Below are 16846 nucleotides of genomic sequence, written 5' to 3'. Positions count from 1 at the left end.
CCCAGTAAAACTAGGTAGATGTGATTTTGTGGAGAGTATAAACAGAGACATCCGTTTATCCTAACTACTGGACCTTGCTCTGGAAATGAAAATTGTGAAGGAGATTTTCATATAACTGCAGAAGTAAAGTGGTATGTTATTAAAAGGAAAGACTGGAAATCTAGCATGAAGTTATTTCTAATAGATGTGATATTGGTAATCGTTGTTATCTTTTGTTGCCCTGTGAAAACTAGAAATTAATACTCAATAACTTGTTTATTCGCAGTATCTTTTTTTTGGGTGTCTCGCTTGTGTTTTTCTGAGTGGTATACAGTCTGTTCTCGTTATTTGCGCATTCGACAATCGCTATTTTGCTTATTTGTAGAGGTGCAAATGGCAGCAGCTATTTGCGGTAATATGTGCATGTATTCGCGGACATTTCACTTTTGCATTTATGGCATTTGCTTGTTTGCTATTGGAAACTGCCACCAGGCATCCTAGAGCAGCCAAGAGGGATGCAGATGGTTTTAAATCTTTGCCTCCAGAGACTACAGGTACTTGCAAAATGTAATAAATCTGATGACCAGATTAAGACAAGAACTACTTCCATCTGAATGATACAGTACAGTTTGCTTCTGGAAATGGCCACCAAGCGTCCAGGGGGTGAGTTACAAGCTACATGTACCAATCATAAAAGAAAGAAACGTGATTTGTCTTAGTGAGAAAATAGGTGTGTTAGATAAACTTAATTTCTGGCGTATCTGTTTCTGCTGTTGGCTGCAAGTTAAAGGTTAATGAATCAACAATCCAATACATCCAGCAAAATGATTTTGTGTTCTGGTATCAGTGAAGCAGCACCAGAAAGTTCTAAAACAACATCTGTGGTTCGTGATGAGTCAGTGGAAAAGATGGAAAAGTGGTCAAGTTTGAGGGTAATGCAAATGGTGGGTGAAAAAAAAAGCGTTGTGGACAGCATTGCTGTGAGGATGAAAGCCAGACAGATTTATAAACCCATCACCCAGGGTCAGGAAAACGTGAAACCCTTTTCTACTGGTTCTGGCTGGCTTGCATGTGTTAAAAGGTGATATACGCTTAAAAATGTAAGCCTTTGGGGCAAGGCAGGTTCAGCTGACCACAAAGCTGCAGAAGAATTTAAAACATCCCTACTAAGTGTGATGGAAGAAAAGGATTGTACTAGAGCAAGGCTTCAGTGTTGATGAGACGGGTTTGTTTTCCAAACAGGCTGGCAAATGGACATATACAACAAAAATGGCAGGCAATGTTCCTGGTTTTAAGGCATTTAAAGATCGTGCCACCCTACTGTTGTACACCAGTGCCAAGGGTGATTTCAAATCCAAGCCTCTTATGGTGTACAGGCCCAAAATCCTCATGCTCTTAAAGGAAAGAACCTGAACTGCATGCCAGTCCATTGGAGATGAAACCGCAATTATTCTGGGATTAGTTCAGCAACAGTTTTGTTCCAGAAGTTGAGTGGGACCTCCGCTGTAAGAACCTTGCTGATTTTGGATAATGCACTAGTACACTGTCGTGCAGATCTAGAAAATGCACACCCTGATATTGAGGTTCTGTTCATTCCCAAACACATCATCCAGCCCCTCGATCAGGGAATAATAGACTTTTCAACTGCCACTACATGAGGGAGCTTTACAGCAAGGCCTGTGAATCTCTAGATGCTGACGAGGAAACCATCATGCTGGACAGGCAGTGACAATATACAATGTAATCGACTATGTTGGTATAGACTGGGATGGCATCGCGCAGGCTACTGTAAACAATTGTTGGAAAAAAACTTGGCCAAACTGCGTAATGAACTTCAAGGGATTTGAAGGTGTAGAAGAAGACATGAGTAGAAATGTGGGAAATATCACACGATTTGCGTGAAAAAATCTCTGAAGAAGGCTTTGAGGACATGACACAAGAACCCTAGGTTAAGATGGCCGACGGACAGGAGCTCAAGTAAGAAGCTTCCAAGCCAAAGTGCTCCCGGGCTGATCTGGCCCTCTGAACTGCCGCTCGGTGAGCGACCTGAGCATCCAGTGACGGTAAAACAACGGGGGCGAGCCGTAGCTGCACTCCAGCGGCTTCGGGCGGCCACCCCAGGGACAAAACCAACACCTGGGCACTGCTAGCGGCGACCTTACCTGACCACACGGTCACGCAGCTCGGATCCCGGTAGAGAAGTGGTGAGCTGCCGAAAGCAAATAGCGAATCTCCCTTAGCACAGAAAACCTGACGCCGCACTGCTGAGACATTGAACAAAATCACCGGGAGATTGCGAGCCGCTCCTCACCACGGATAAACTCCATGTGAGTACAGGCCCACGTGAGGGAGGACAGGAAAACAACCGAGACGGCCCGCTGACCTTCCCCCTGGAAACCACTGCCCTTTAAAGGCCAACTGCAACCCTCCGACCCTCAGGAGCCCCATACCAATCCAGACCCCCTGGGCCGTTAATCGGAGCGCGATCCAGACGTTTAGAGGCACGAGGATAGTGGAGGTGAGCTATAACTGCAGTTCGCAGATTCGAGCGGCCACCCCGGCGAACGAGCCAACTGCCTAGCCTGACTGTGGGATCTGTGGTGGACCCAGCCACTCAACCACGAGGCGGGCAGAAGGGACCGCACAGCAACGGGCGAGTGGTTGGCTGAATTGCTGGGCCTACTGCGCGTAGGAGCGCGAGATCGAGCGGCCTCGCCCGGGCTTTCTGCCGGCCACCAACATCACGACACCAACACTGCCAACCAGGTTAGTGGGCTGGGGATCCGAGATGAAAGATGAGTCCAGCGGCGAGAGAGGAGAACATTGCATAAGGCCGTCCGGAGTCCAGGAACCGAGAACGAGGGAGAGACGCTGGGTGTAGAACAAAGAGAGGAGTCGCCCACGTGTGCTGCAGAAGCCTGGAAAGCAGTATCGAACCGTGGAAGGAGGGAACTGCTTGCTCTGCTCTACTTTCCTTTGCTTGAGCTAGGATGCCCGCGATCTTAATGCCTCGATTTAAATGCTCTGGAAGGCATAAACTCCTTGCTTGGGTTTTTTTTTTCTTCTTCTCTCGATCTGAGGTGAGCTGGGCAGACTCACTCCCAGTATAACCTTGGTATTGTTTTGCCTGCCTTAAGCGCTCTATCTGCTTTGCCTGTTTTACTTTGCCTTGCATTGCTGACATGAAATCCAATGAACTATTCCTAATTATCTACTACTTCACCCTAATCCAACACACACTCATAATCACGAACATAGACAATAACAGACCCGCACCTCACACACCACCCACACAACCCACGCATAATATGCCTATCCAAAAAAAATGAAAAAAACCAGGAGAAACCTGCCATCCATGAAGACCACCAACAGAAAGGACAAAAAGAATTCAACAAAATCAAATACCAAAAAGATAGACAACTGATAGAAATTCCCATCAACCCGAACCCACACGAACACCACCAACTAATACAAATAGGCTACATCAATGCAAGATCAGTAGTAAATAAAACCATAACTGACTGGATAACGGATGAACACCTCAATTTCCTACTTATTTACTGAAACGTGGATCCACGACTAAAGATCCAATAATCCTAGAGCTCTGTCCTCCAGGCTACAAAATAACCCATTGGACAAGAGAAGGAAAAAGAGGGGGAGGCATAGCAATAATCTATAAATCTCAATTCATAATTACAACAACAGCAGAATCCATGCTACCCCACCTTGAAATAGCCTCAATTAGAATTAATCATCCCAAACTACGTGATCACGTAAACCTAATCCTATTTTACAGACCCCCGGGCAAATGGCACGATTCACAAACACACTTTATGGACTTCATTTCGAACACTTGCATTTCCACCCAGAACCTTCTTATAGCAGGAGACATCAATCTCCATCTGGAAGATACCAACTCTAACAATGTAATGGAATGCAAGGAATTCCTCCAACTATGGGAACTCCACTGACCAAACATGCAACCCACTCACAAAAAAGGACACACCTTAGATATTATCACCTACAAATTCCCATCAGAATCCAACATCACACTTCCAAATACAAAATGGACAGCCACGACATGGACCGATCACTACAAAGCAAACCTCTCCTTACGTTGGAAAACAAAAAAGATACAACAAAACAAGTGATTAAAACATACAATACGAGAGGTAAAATTGACCCACAAACATTTTGGCAACAGTTCTTTACAGACGAATGGACAACTCCCACAGACTCCCCCCCAATTTCTCCAAGAATGGGACAACAGATGCAAAACAGTACTAGATAGCATAGCACCAGTGCAAACCAGGACCTCACACAGGATAAATTCCATACCATGGTACAATGAAGAACTGAAAGAACTAAAAACACAAGTCAGAAGATTAGAATGAGCATGTGTCAAGAAAAAAGATGAACATACACTCAATGACTGGAAACAACTACAAAGGAAATACAAATACACTATCAGACAAACTAAAAGAACATACTACAAAACCACAATAGGACCAAATTACAAGGACACACACAAACTCTTCACACTTGTAAACAAACTCCTAAACACCACACCGGTCACCTCTAACAGCACAGACACCCCATCTGCAACCAATCTTGCAAAGTACTTCAACGAAAAAATCACAAAGCTACAACTCATGATACCTACTAATAAAACTGAGTACACAAGCATCCTTGAATGCCTAGACCCAAAACCAGGGGAATGCCCAGCAGATCGATCATGGACCAAGTTTGGCAAAATGGATCGGAAAATACGCTAAGTCACAATGCAAATTGGACGTATGCCCCAATAGCCTAATAAAATCAGGCCCCAAACAATTCAAAAAAGACCTTATGAAGCACATAAACTTCAGGCTTCAAAACGGCCTCTTTCCCATGGAGAAAGGAAACATCCTACTCACCCCACTACCAAAAGATGCGAAGAAAAGCATAACGGACCTAACTAACTATCGCCCAGTAGCATCTATCCCACTCATAACTAAACTCATGGAAGGCATAGTGACGAAACAACTCTCTGAGTACCTAACCGAACATTCAATTCTGCACGAATCACAATCAGGATTCTGGACAAATCACAGTACAGAAACGGTACTAGTGTCAGCAATGAACGCCTTCAAACAAGCAATTGCCACCGGCAGCAACATACTCCTCCTACAATTCGACATGTCCAGCGCCTTCGACATGGTCAACCATGAAATACTGTTACACATACTAGAATACTTCGGAGTAGGAGGCACAGTTCTCAAATGGTTTAAAGGATTCCTGACCACAAGATCAAACCAAGTCACAATCAACGCGGACATATCTTCCCCATGGACATCTGAATGCAGAGTTCCCCACTATCACCAACTCTCTTCAACCTAATGATGATACCACTAGCCTAACTCCTAGCCAATCAAAACTTCAGTCCCTATATATATATGTACAGACGATGTCACAATCTCCATCCCATTCAAGCAGGATCTAAACGAAATCACCAACGAAATCAATCAAAGCCTCCAAACCATGTACTCCTGGGCTAATGCGTTCAAACTGAAACTCAATGCAGAGAAAACACAATGCCTTCTACTAACCTCACAACATAACAAAAACACCTACTCCAAAATAACCACACCATACTGTTCTCTCCCCGTCGCGCAAAGCCTAAAAATTCTTGGAGTGACTGTCGACCGAAACCTCACACTCGACACTCGTGAAGAATACAACGAAGAGAATGTTCCACTCAATGTGGAAACTCAAAAGAGTAAAACCTTTCTTCCCGAGACATATCTTCCGCACCCTGGTACAGTCAATGGTAATAAGTCACCTGGACTACTGTAATGCATTATACGCCGGCTGCAAAGAACAAACTATCAAAAAACTACAAACAGCTCAGAATACAGCAGCCAGACTCATATTTGGAAAAAATAAATATGAAAGTGCTAAACCCTTAAGAAAGAAACTCCATTGGCTCCCACTCAAAGAACGTGTCGAGTTCAAGATTTGCACGATAGTACACAAAATTATACACGCAGACGCCCCAATCTACATGCTAAACCTTGTGGACCTGCCTCCCAGAAACGCGGTAAGATCCTCCCGCAAATATCTCAACCTGCACTTCCCCAGTTGCAAAGGACTGAAATACAAACTGACACACGCCACCACCTTTTCCTACTTGAGCACGCAGCTGTGGCATGATCTTCCTACAGACCTGAAATCTATTGATGAAGTAATTAACTTCCGCAAATCTCTGAAAACTCATCTCTTCCAAAAGGCATACAAGGAAAATACATAGCCTACAACCACTTCAACAGCTCACACAATTACCACAGCTCACCTCTAACTGACCTGTCTATCCTCCATTACCCAATCTTTAAACATCAATAATTGTACTCGTCATCAGGAAACGACTATGCTTATCTTCTCTTAACAACATTCAAACTGTAAGAAATGTACCTGTTAATACGAATTGATTATGTCATAACCACACTCTGTAAGCCACTTTGAGCCTACAAATAGGTAGGAAAAGGTGGGATACAAATGCAATAAATAAATGTTGAGGAAATTTTGCAGAGACTGCAATTGACCCAGCAATGAAGACCTGGTCGAAAGAGTGCAACAAAGCATTGGGGGCAGTGATAACGAAGAAGAGACAGGTTTCCCCTGAGGTATCTTAATAGTTATGTGATGTGGTCTGCAAGTGCATAGTGCATCTTTGCTTGCTATTCTAAAAATGATCTGGTTAGTATTTAAACACCACAGTGTTAGTTGGTTCTTTTAAACACTATCTGCAGGATTTAAACATATTCCCCAATATCCCCACACTAGCTAATATCAAGACAAATGACTGTATTCTGTGCCATTATCAAATAACTATCTGGATAACTTTAGGACAGCTTTGTTTGCTCTCCTAAGTTATTCAAATACCGACGCTGAATATTCTTGGTCTGTGGATAAGGGAAGAGATTTTGGATTTAGCTCACATGTTTATCAGTTGTAATTCAAGGTGAGTTACATTCAAGTATAGTTGGTATTTTCCTGACCCTGAAGGACTTAGTCTGTTTTGTACCTGAGTCAGTGGAGGGTTAAGTGACTTGCTGAAGAACGAATGAATGAGGCATAGTAGAGTGTGCACTCTAAAGTTCTGAGGCTTTTTCCTTCCATAAACTTTGTCATGTAAAGGAACTATTTGAGTGGGTTTTTTTTTAAATACAGGTTTGATATGATGTATCCTGTTTTTTTGATTGAGTCCTCTGCACCTCGTGTTATATTGTTTGACAACATATAATAGTGAAAATTCTTTGAACAATTATCATGTTCAGTTAAGCAATACCATTCAAATTCTTGGAACGTTACCTGTATTAAGCTGTTTAGATATGTGCGATAGGAAGGAAACTGGTAACAGGTGCTTCTGCATAATGGCGATTTTGGCAGATGCATATCAAGATCCTTGTTCAAGTGAGTGACTGCTCTGCCTGTTTAGCAGAGATTAATATTTTACGAATCCAAGCAAGAAACTGGGCATCAGACCTTACAGATGGATCTGTTCAAAAAGTCACTTTCAACTCTAGGTCACTTTCAACTCTGAGGGCATCTATATGTGACCCAAAACATAAGAATTCTCATGCTGGGTCAGACCAAAGGTATCTCAGTGTCCTTGTTTCCAACAGGAGCTGATCGATAAGTGCCGGGCAGAATCTTAAAATATAGCAAGATTCTATGCTAGTTATTCCCAGGGAAAAAAGTGGATTTCACAAATGTCTGCATTAGAAACAGTTTATGGACTTTTCCTCCAGGAACTTCTCCAAGCCTTTACATTAACTGCTATTACCACGTCCTCTGGCACTGATTCCCAGAGCTTAATTATGTTTTGAGTGGAAAAATATTTTCTATGTTTTGTTTTAAATGTACTACTTATAGGGGCCAATATTCAAAATAATTTAACCGGGCAGGTAAGCAGGCCATCCCCAGATTTTAAGTGACATTTAACTGTAGAGTGCCACTGAAAATCCAATGTGAATGCTGTGGCACTCTCTCTAGTTAGGTCCAGATTGGTCTGGGGCAGAGACTGGAGGTATGCAGGCACTGGTAATATTCAATATAGGTGGTCACATAACTAGCCAGGCATGTAGATCTGCACAAAAGGCACTCTTAACATGCCTTATTAGCTGTGAGGTTGCCTGATTAGCTATAAGGGTATGGCACTGAATATCGGCTGTACCCCCCCCCCCCCCAATTTTCAGGTGCAGTTAGTGACCCAAATATTCAATGCCAGTGCCTGGGTATGGCTCAGCAATGAGTAACAGGGACTTAAGTTGGCCACTAGTGGTCAGCATTAACAGGAACCTTGACTGCCATTGGCTGAATATTGACTGGACAGTAACTTCATGGCATGCCTATCTTTATAGTTTTTGAAAGCGTAAACTGCCAATTCACATGTACTCATTCCACAAACTGATGATGTTAGTAACGAGAGCATATGGCAGTGACAGAAGCTAGCAGAGGACACTTTGGGTGAAGAGATTTTCAATAAACTTCTGCTGACAATCTCTCTTAATTGGCCCTTCCTTCTAAGATATTCTGGTTTTTTTTTTTTTTTTTTTAAGAAGAGCTAGAAAAAAAAAAAAAAGAGAAGCAATTCAGATTTTATTTACCTCAGGACAGGAGAAACAGGACCGAAACAGTCAAATATCTTTGGTTCCATTGTCCATGTTCTATGGAAGTTACAGCATATTTAGTTTCAGAGGTAGGTGGTGTGGAGTACATCTTATCGTCAATACTTGGCGTGGTAAAGGTGGAGCTCTTAGCAACCTAGTTACTGAGTGAGAAGAAAAGTTTCTCATATTTTTGTAGATGCTTTGTTTTAATGCTATTAGATAAACCAATCTTCTCTCTTTTTTTCATTTTGCTTCAGCTGTCTTCTGATGTTCTCAGTCTCTTGGGTATTGCAGAATATACATTTTTGGTTAACATTTCTTTTTATAAAATTAAAAAACTGGAAATACAAAATTTGGGCATTGTTAGCCACATTTAATCTGATCCCATTCCCAGTGTAATTTCCACTTCTTTCTACGCTTCTCTCCACAAGCTGTTAACCGTACTGTTAAAATGGATAACTGATCCCGTTTTCACTCTTAGCTAATGGAACATCACCGTGGCAGAAGGCAAGGAAAGTACTTTCTTGTAAATGGGCCACTGGGGTGGGGTAGGGAGAGGGAGGGAAATGGGATGGTCTTAGATTGTGTTTGATTGGGACTAGTATGCAGTTTTTAAGCTCGGTCTTTCCCCCTCCAGAAATGTGTAGGAATCAGAAAACCTGTTTATCTTATACTGTGCAAAAAAAAAAAAAAGTATATTACTTCTTTTTAGAAGAGAGACTTGGAAGAGTTAATCATCTCCTCCTGAATTGCATCTAGATTTGCAGTTTAGTCTTTAGCTCTTGGATCAAAGACGCTGGAAGATGCGAGTTCCAGTTTCTGCACTGCCACTGATTGTTCAGCTAATGACCTCCTTGTTTTTAGCTGCAGTTTGTCCAGATATAATTCATTAGTAATAAACATAACAGAAGGGTTTTTTGTGTGTGTTTTTTTTCATTATGTTTAATAATAGAGTACTTTGAGATCATGCTTGAATGCATAAATTCAGAATTACTTGAATGAAGTGCAACGCACAGCTTCAAACAGCACACCACAGTTTTGAGACTTTTCCATCAGTCAGAGTGCCCTTCAGAAAGTGGCTTTTACATTCTAAGTTTCCACATCCCCTTCACTTAATCTGAATCCCCCCCCTCTCTGTTCTTATTAAAATGTGAGCAATTTAACCAGAGGGGACTTGTGAACAATTTAATGAGACTCTCGAAAATCGTGCAGGGGAGTCCCAAAACTCTTTTGAAGGATAAGAAAAATACAAAGTCATTTGAAATCCTGCTGCATGCTACTTTAATCGCTGCCCATCAGTACACAGGAATGTGGGGTTTTTTTTGTCCCTTTGTTCCTAATCGGTAATTACACCCCCATAAAGCTAGCTCCTCGGTAGAGAATCAGAAGCAGTAGACTCAACAGAGGGAAGGCATTCGGCCTCAAGCACTCAGTGGTTATGTGGCCCAGCGGTACAATGACAAAAAATAAAGAGCTAATGCAGTTGCTTTTGAAAGCAATTTTTATTCATTGTAACAAGTCTAACAGCTTCTTGCACAGGTTCATCCATTAAGTCATTAAAATGTTACACTGTGGTGCACCAGGTTTAACCCTTCTGAACACATGCAAACGGTGAAAGAAATTTCTCTTTTATTTATTTATTTTTTTTTATAGCAGCTGCCCCCAGAGTGACAGTTAACAGAAGGCTTTGAGTTGATGTCCCCTCTCTCCCCAGGCCTTTTGCTTTTCAGGAATGAGATAACTTCCACTGATGTTCTGAAGATGTGAAAATGCCATGCAACTTCAGCCTTGCAGCTGTGTCTATTTGGGGAGAACTCGCTTCAGGACACCTGCATTAACGGTTTGACAGGTGTACCATCCCACTCAAACTCCCTACCTGTTGCTGTTCCCAGAGCGGGTTGTGCCTGGCTTGTGATAGCTTCTTGGAGACAGAAACAAGAGCCCCTCTGGACTCCACCCCCCCCCCCCTTATATTTCATCGGTTAAGTGAAAAAATGATGAGTAGAAGTTCTTCACCTTTTGACACATCACCACCTCTGATCAAAAAAAACAGGGTATTAGACTTCAATTTATATAAATTTAATGTGTGTGATATATATATATATATATATATATATATATATATATATATATATATATATATATATACATACACACAGTGCAATCCACTTAAGTTAAAGGGTCTGGGATCAAAGAAATACATGCAGTTAACTGGAGTGTGCACTTAACCGTTGTGACCCAAAGAAGCTTGACATCTGATAAACATATGTACAGTACTGTTTATTGTACGTACAGTATACAGTCTCCGTTAACTGACGTTACGCTTACTTGAAGTAATCAGTCATAGTTCTCTGTACACTCTTGTGTCTGTGAGTTCCATAGACTACGTCTGCCAGACAGTAAAAACTGTCATAGCACTGACATCCAGTGGCCTCCAGATAGGCCCGCAAGGTGTTGAGACTCTCCAGCGCTCTTGAAAAAGTGAGAGGAGGTTGTTGAATTTCGTCAGCATGTGCCTAGCTGCTCATTTCATCATCTGTTTCATCATCAGCCATTGCCTGCGTTTAGGCACATATCTGGACATCAGTTCTGTCGTCAGCAGTTTGTAGATCGTAACCAACAGCTACGTAGTGATGAAACTCCTCTTCAGTAACACCGGCTGGGATGTCAATAGCCTGTTCATCTGACGCGTTTGCAACAGCTGCATCTGTTCCGTCCCTCTCCACATCCCTAACAAAGCTTGCCCGCTTGTAGCAGTTCACAATGGTTGCCTGTGTAACATGATTCCAGGCTTCTTTCTGCATATGTAGGGAATCCAACAGTGATAGATTACGAGCCAGTTCAACAGCACGTTTATCCTTGCCAGTCTGGTCATCCATAATGCTCATCAGACGACGTAGCAGAAGAGCCCGATAATGTTGTTTGAAATTGGCTATTATGCCCTGATCCGTAGGTTGGATCAGAGAACTAGTGTTTGGTGGCAGAAAGACCACCTTGATGTTAGACAACCTGACATCAACACTGTGTGCAGCACAATTATCTCAAAGCAACAAAATCTGACGCTTTTGTGCCCGCATTCTAGTGTTTTGTAATTTTTTAAGAACTTCTATTTGTTCAGCCAGTGTTAAAGTCTTAAAGTTGCGCGACGACGACAACAACAACAACTCCAGTGTACACTCTAACAACATTCTTTCACTTATTCTGCCTGTGGCAGTTAAAGGGGTGGTAAATTTGAAATCTCGTTGGTTGTCACGCGCCAATCGGCTTCCATATTCTGTGTGTGCGCTTATGCGGAGTCTTCCCTGCAGAGGAGCGGTCTTAAACCATGCATATAAGCGAATCTTGCACTTATCAGTGGAGCGCTAAAACGAAGTTTGTCCCCATAAAATTGATGGCACCAAAAACGGGACTGAAGTACGGCATGCAGTAAACAGAGCATGCGCTTATCCGACGTGCACTTAAATGGAGTGCACTATATATCTATATCTGTATATATATATATATATATATATATATATATAATCACAAATCACAATTCTAAGTATCCACATTGATGCATTTAATGTTAAAAAAAATTAATTTATAAGATTTCCAAACTACATCTGTTACAGAAGCATTGGTCATCAAAAGAAATTAACTCAAAATACATTATTACAACCTTATTCTAATAGGAAAAGACCACATTAGACCCTAGTCATTAAGGGACAGTTACCCAAAATAGAAGTAATCCATATGCAAAAGGCAATATTTATAAGAACAGCAAACTGGCTCAGACAGAGTGGAAATAGTGAGTTTCTTTCTAATTGAAAAGAAGTAAATTGTTCACATCCATATATGTCACCAGACATTTACAGGGATATCTGAGGAGAAAAGAGGTCTTGATGTATACCAAAAAAAAAAAAAAAAGGTTCACAGTGTTCCTGGAAGTATCTGGATAGATCCATGTCCTCTGTCCTAGAAGTAAAATCTGTGAGTTCTGGATATAATGACACATAACCATATTACTATCTTGTTTGGAAATCAACAAGATAGCTTTAGCATGGGGAACCAGAACAGATGATTTCTGTTAAATTAAGATCCATCAGACCTTTTGGTGACACTTGACTCCCATAGGAGGCTCAATGATTTCCTCATTAGATTTTCCTTCGGACAAATAATATGCCTAAGCAGTAGGAGGCATTGTTGTCATTGGTATTTTTCAAATTTTCTTGGAGATACTTTTTAAAAAGGACCAATTGTGTATGACTGAAAATCTTAGGAAAATAGATTGAGTTGCTTGTAAACATGTTTCAGATGTTCCAGTCTTGTATTACATTGAATTTTATCCTTCACCAGGCCAACATTTAACTCCTTATTAGTTCCCTTGCCCTTTTCCAAGGAAACCACCTGCAAAAATGTTTATTTGGGTTCAGTTGCATTTTGACTTTCTCTGCATTTGTTCTTCTGAGACAGATCCCTCAGGAAGTGGCTGACATTTTTAATGCCCCCAGTGATGATGAAGAGTTTTTTGGATTTCATGACCCTGTTCCCATCGAGACTGAGTCATTGGAAGGCAGCTGTGATAGTTTTGATTCCATGGACTCAGGGGAAAAGGTAAGGATATTTCATTTTGTATCTCTCTGTTTAGAATTTCTTGACAACTGTGTTGAGGATTGGACCACAGCGAGTGATTTCGTGTAGATTAAGATTTATATCCAGAACTGCATAAGACATTGTACAGAATTTGCACGTAAAAACATAATCACTAGAATTTGAAATTCCAGCTGATACAAGATGAGTTTTGAAAAAGTTTGCACAAGCTCTTGCAGCTTTTGCCTAAGCTTAGTTTGCTTTAGATTGTAAGCCCTGTTGAGCAGGGACTGTCTCTTCATGTTCAAGTGTACAGCGCTGCGTATGTCTAGTAGCACTTTAGAAATGACTAGTAGTAGTAGTAGTAGTGCTTTATCTCCTGTCAGAAGAAAATTCAGCTTTACCCCCACCATGTACACAAGGTGCCTTCCTCTTGCTTGTATGGTGGGTTTAAAAATTATTTTTTTTTTTTTTACATTTTCTGTTTAAAACAGACAATTCAAAATGTATTAAAGTAGAATTTGATTCCCTGATCTAGTACTACTTCTACTTATTTCTATAGCACTTCTAGACATACGGAGCACCATACACAGATGTGTAAAAAGACAATCCCTGCTTGACAGAGTTTATAATCTACACAACATACTGTACACTTTCAACATGGAAGAACACAAATTTCTTTAATGTGCTTTTCTTAGGCAACAGTAACTTAAATCTAGAAAATGCTTTGGATCGTAAAACATCAGAACTACTGAACTTCTTAAATTTATGGGACTTTATCATACCTCAATCTTCCATGCCACATATAAAAGGACATCTTTTAGATCTGTCAGTTTACAGGTTTATATCAAATAATGATCTTATTATAGAAAATATGATATGATAAGTTCACTTTTATATTGCAATGGAAAGAAAATGGAAAATTTAGGACTTGGGAACATTTTTCTGACTAGAGGAAAGTTAGACCCTCAATTATTCTGGTCTACAATGTTAAGTACTCAAAATTCATTAACACCTAATCCTGCAAATTTTATGAGGAATTGGGACAGTGTAAGCAAGCAAAATCTGGATATTATAGCCCCTTTAAAAATTAAAAATAAACCAAAGAAAAAAGTCCAACCCTGGTATAATCAGGAGCTTAGCACAATGAAAAAATTATGTAGGAACCTTGAAAGAAATTGGTGAAAAAAATAAATCGGAATCGAACAAAGCGCTATGGAAAACAGTTTTAAGAGATTACAAGTGCAAATTAATAAGGGTTAAAGCAGAATACTATAATTTAAGGTAAAGAAAGCATTAATGTTATAAGACTGGGCTGATGAATAACCTATTTAATACCCAAAACATAACTTTGTTGTCTAATACTTCACCTTCAAATACAGAAGGGCCAACTATGTAAACTAGGTTATACTTCACCAGGCGGAGGCAATTTTAAACCATCTAACAGAACAAAAGAGCCTTGCGCCTCACACGTATTCAACGCAACTGTTTTCAGTGCAGAATTTCAGAATAACATTGTGTTCAACAGATATCTCAATATCTGTTTGCAGCTAGCCTTAAAGCTAAGTTCTAAATAACAAAAAATTCTAAGTACAGAAGTGTGCAATTTTAAAGCAATAAGTTTCTAGGGTTTGAATAAAATAGAAATATATTATTTGGACGTATGAAGAGGCAATGGCGAGTTAAGAGAGTTGAGAGTGTGTCTGTCTCTTAACAAATGAACCACCGCCGCACGTTTTGTGCCACTGAGGTCTGTGATAAGAAAAAAGAAAAAATATCTTAATATCTCTTTATATCTGTTGAACACAATGTTATTCTCAAAATGCTGCACTGAAAATAGTTACATTGAATACGTGCGAGGTGCAAGGCTCTTTAATACTTCACCTTCAGCGAATGAGCTCACTCAATACTTTGAACATAAGATTTTAAAAATCAGGAAAGACCTTATTAATTCACAATTGACCATAGCTGATTTTTTAAGCTAACTGAGAACTTAGAGGAACCAATTAAAGTTAACAGAAGTTCATCCTCTTTCAGGTTACCTTCACCCACAATAGTTAAGTCATCTTTGTTAAAATATGCTCGTGCAAATTGTCTGTTAGATGAATGTAGAAACTATATTATGAAGGAATAACCAGATTGATTCATTGATTGTCTCACTCGACACCTGATTTTCATGTTCTCCAGTGGCCATATCTCTACAAAGAAAAGAAATATTATACTTAATGCCTATTCCTAAGAATCTCATGGCCAAGAGAAGTTAGATTTCAATTACATCCAGTCGCATCAATCCCTTTAATAACTAAGGGGTCCTTTTACTAAGGTGTGCTGAAGAATGGGCTGCCCTAGTGTAGGCGTGTGTTTTGGGCGTGCGCAGATCCATTTTTCAGCGTGTCTGTAAAAAATGGCCTTTTTAAAATTTTTACTGAAAATGGACGTGCGGCAAAATAACAATTGGCGCACGTCCATTTGGGGTCTGAGACCTTACCGCCACCCACCTTAGTGGTAAGGTTTCATGCGGTAACTGTGCAGTATACACACATAGAATGATGATTATTGCCTGGTTTCCGCTGCTTGCAGGAAAATAATTATTTAACGCCAAAAAACTAAATTACTGCCTCGGCCATATGGTAGCTGAGGGTAACTCCAAATTGATGCGCGTTGGGCGTGCGTTGGCGCCTACGTGGCTTAGTAAAAGGGCCACTAAAACTATGGAGAGACTGGTAGCCTGACAATTAATGGATTATTTAACCCACCACTCAATCTTGCACAAATCCCAGTCTGGCTTCAGGCCACAGTATAGCACAGAAACACTACTAGCCACACTGACAACTAGATTTAGGAATTTAATTTGCAAAGAACAGACAGTCCTCTTATTGCAATTTGACATGTCCAGTGCTTTTGATGTTGTGGATCACACAGTATTACTGAAGTTGTTGGACAATATTGGAATTAGTGGTGCAATGTATAAATGGTTTAGGGGTTTCTTAAAAAAATAGATCATACCTAGTCAAATGAATGAAATCATATTGACTCCATGGATTTCAGAATGTGGAGTGCCTCAGGGCTCTCCTATATCTCCAATCTTGTTCCATGTCATGCTAGCTCCTTTAGGAAAGAAGCTAACTAAAATGGGTTTCAACCCTTTTATTTATGCAGATGACATTACAGTCTATGTTCTTTTTATTAGTGATATCTCAGAAGTACTGAACATAGTACTTGGGGGTCTGGCAATCCGAGCATGTACTTGCTGGGGGCAGCAGTCCCTGTCTTCAACCGCCCGGGTCAGTGCCTCCTCCAAAATGGCACCAGATTCCTAGTGGTAGTCTTGTGGTACTACCACTGGGAGGCGGGGTTTAGTGGCAGGGCAAGCACTTTATGGAGACAGGCAGCATTTGCACTTGGGGTATCTACTGGTACCATTGCGATGATTGGTGGAGAGCTGCTGCCAGCATTAAGGGGATCAGGGTTGTTGACAGGGGAAGGATTGTTACTTGTATTGGGGGTTGGGGTGGGAAGAGGATGCTGACATAAGGGGGACTGGGTTGGGAGGGTGGTATGTGCTGCTGCGGCCTGGTGCCTTCTGAGTTAGTTATTTTTAGTCTGGGCCCACACAGCATTACAAGTGGTGCCTGATAATGTGGGAG

At 40.9% G+C, this 16846-nt stretch overlaps 1 protein-coding gene across 2 annotated transcripts in view; it reads left to right on the top strand.

Moving 5' to 3' along the window:
- CDCA7L (cell division cycle associated 7 like) overlaps positions 1-16846 on the top strand; it is an 85499-nt gene that overhangs the window by 23583 nt on the left and 45070 nt on the right. For both annotated transcript variants that reach the window (XM_030201746.1, XM_030201738.1), the window contains exon 2: positions 13083-13223. In XM_030201746.1, coding sequence (XP_030057606.1) covers positions 13083-13223 — 141 coding nt within the window. The remainder of the gene's footprint in view (positions 1-13082; positions 13224-16846) is intronic.

This window comes from Microcaecilia unicolor, chromosome 1 (genome assembly GCF_901765095.1).
Source record: "Microcaecilia unicolor chromosome 1, aMicUni1.1, whole genome shotgun sequence".
Lineage (NCBI taxonomy): Eukaryota > Metazoa > Chordata > Amphibia > Gymnophiona > Siphonopidae > Microcaecilia > Microcaecilia unicolor.
Note: the sequence above shows the minus strand (reverse complement) of the source record. Positions and strands in the feature narration are given on the sequence as shown.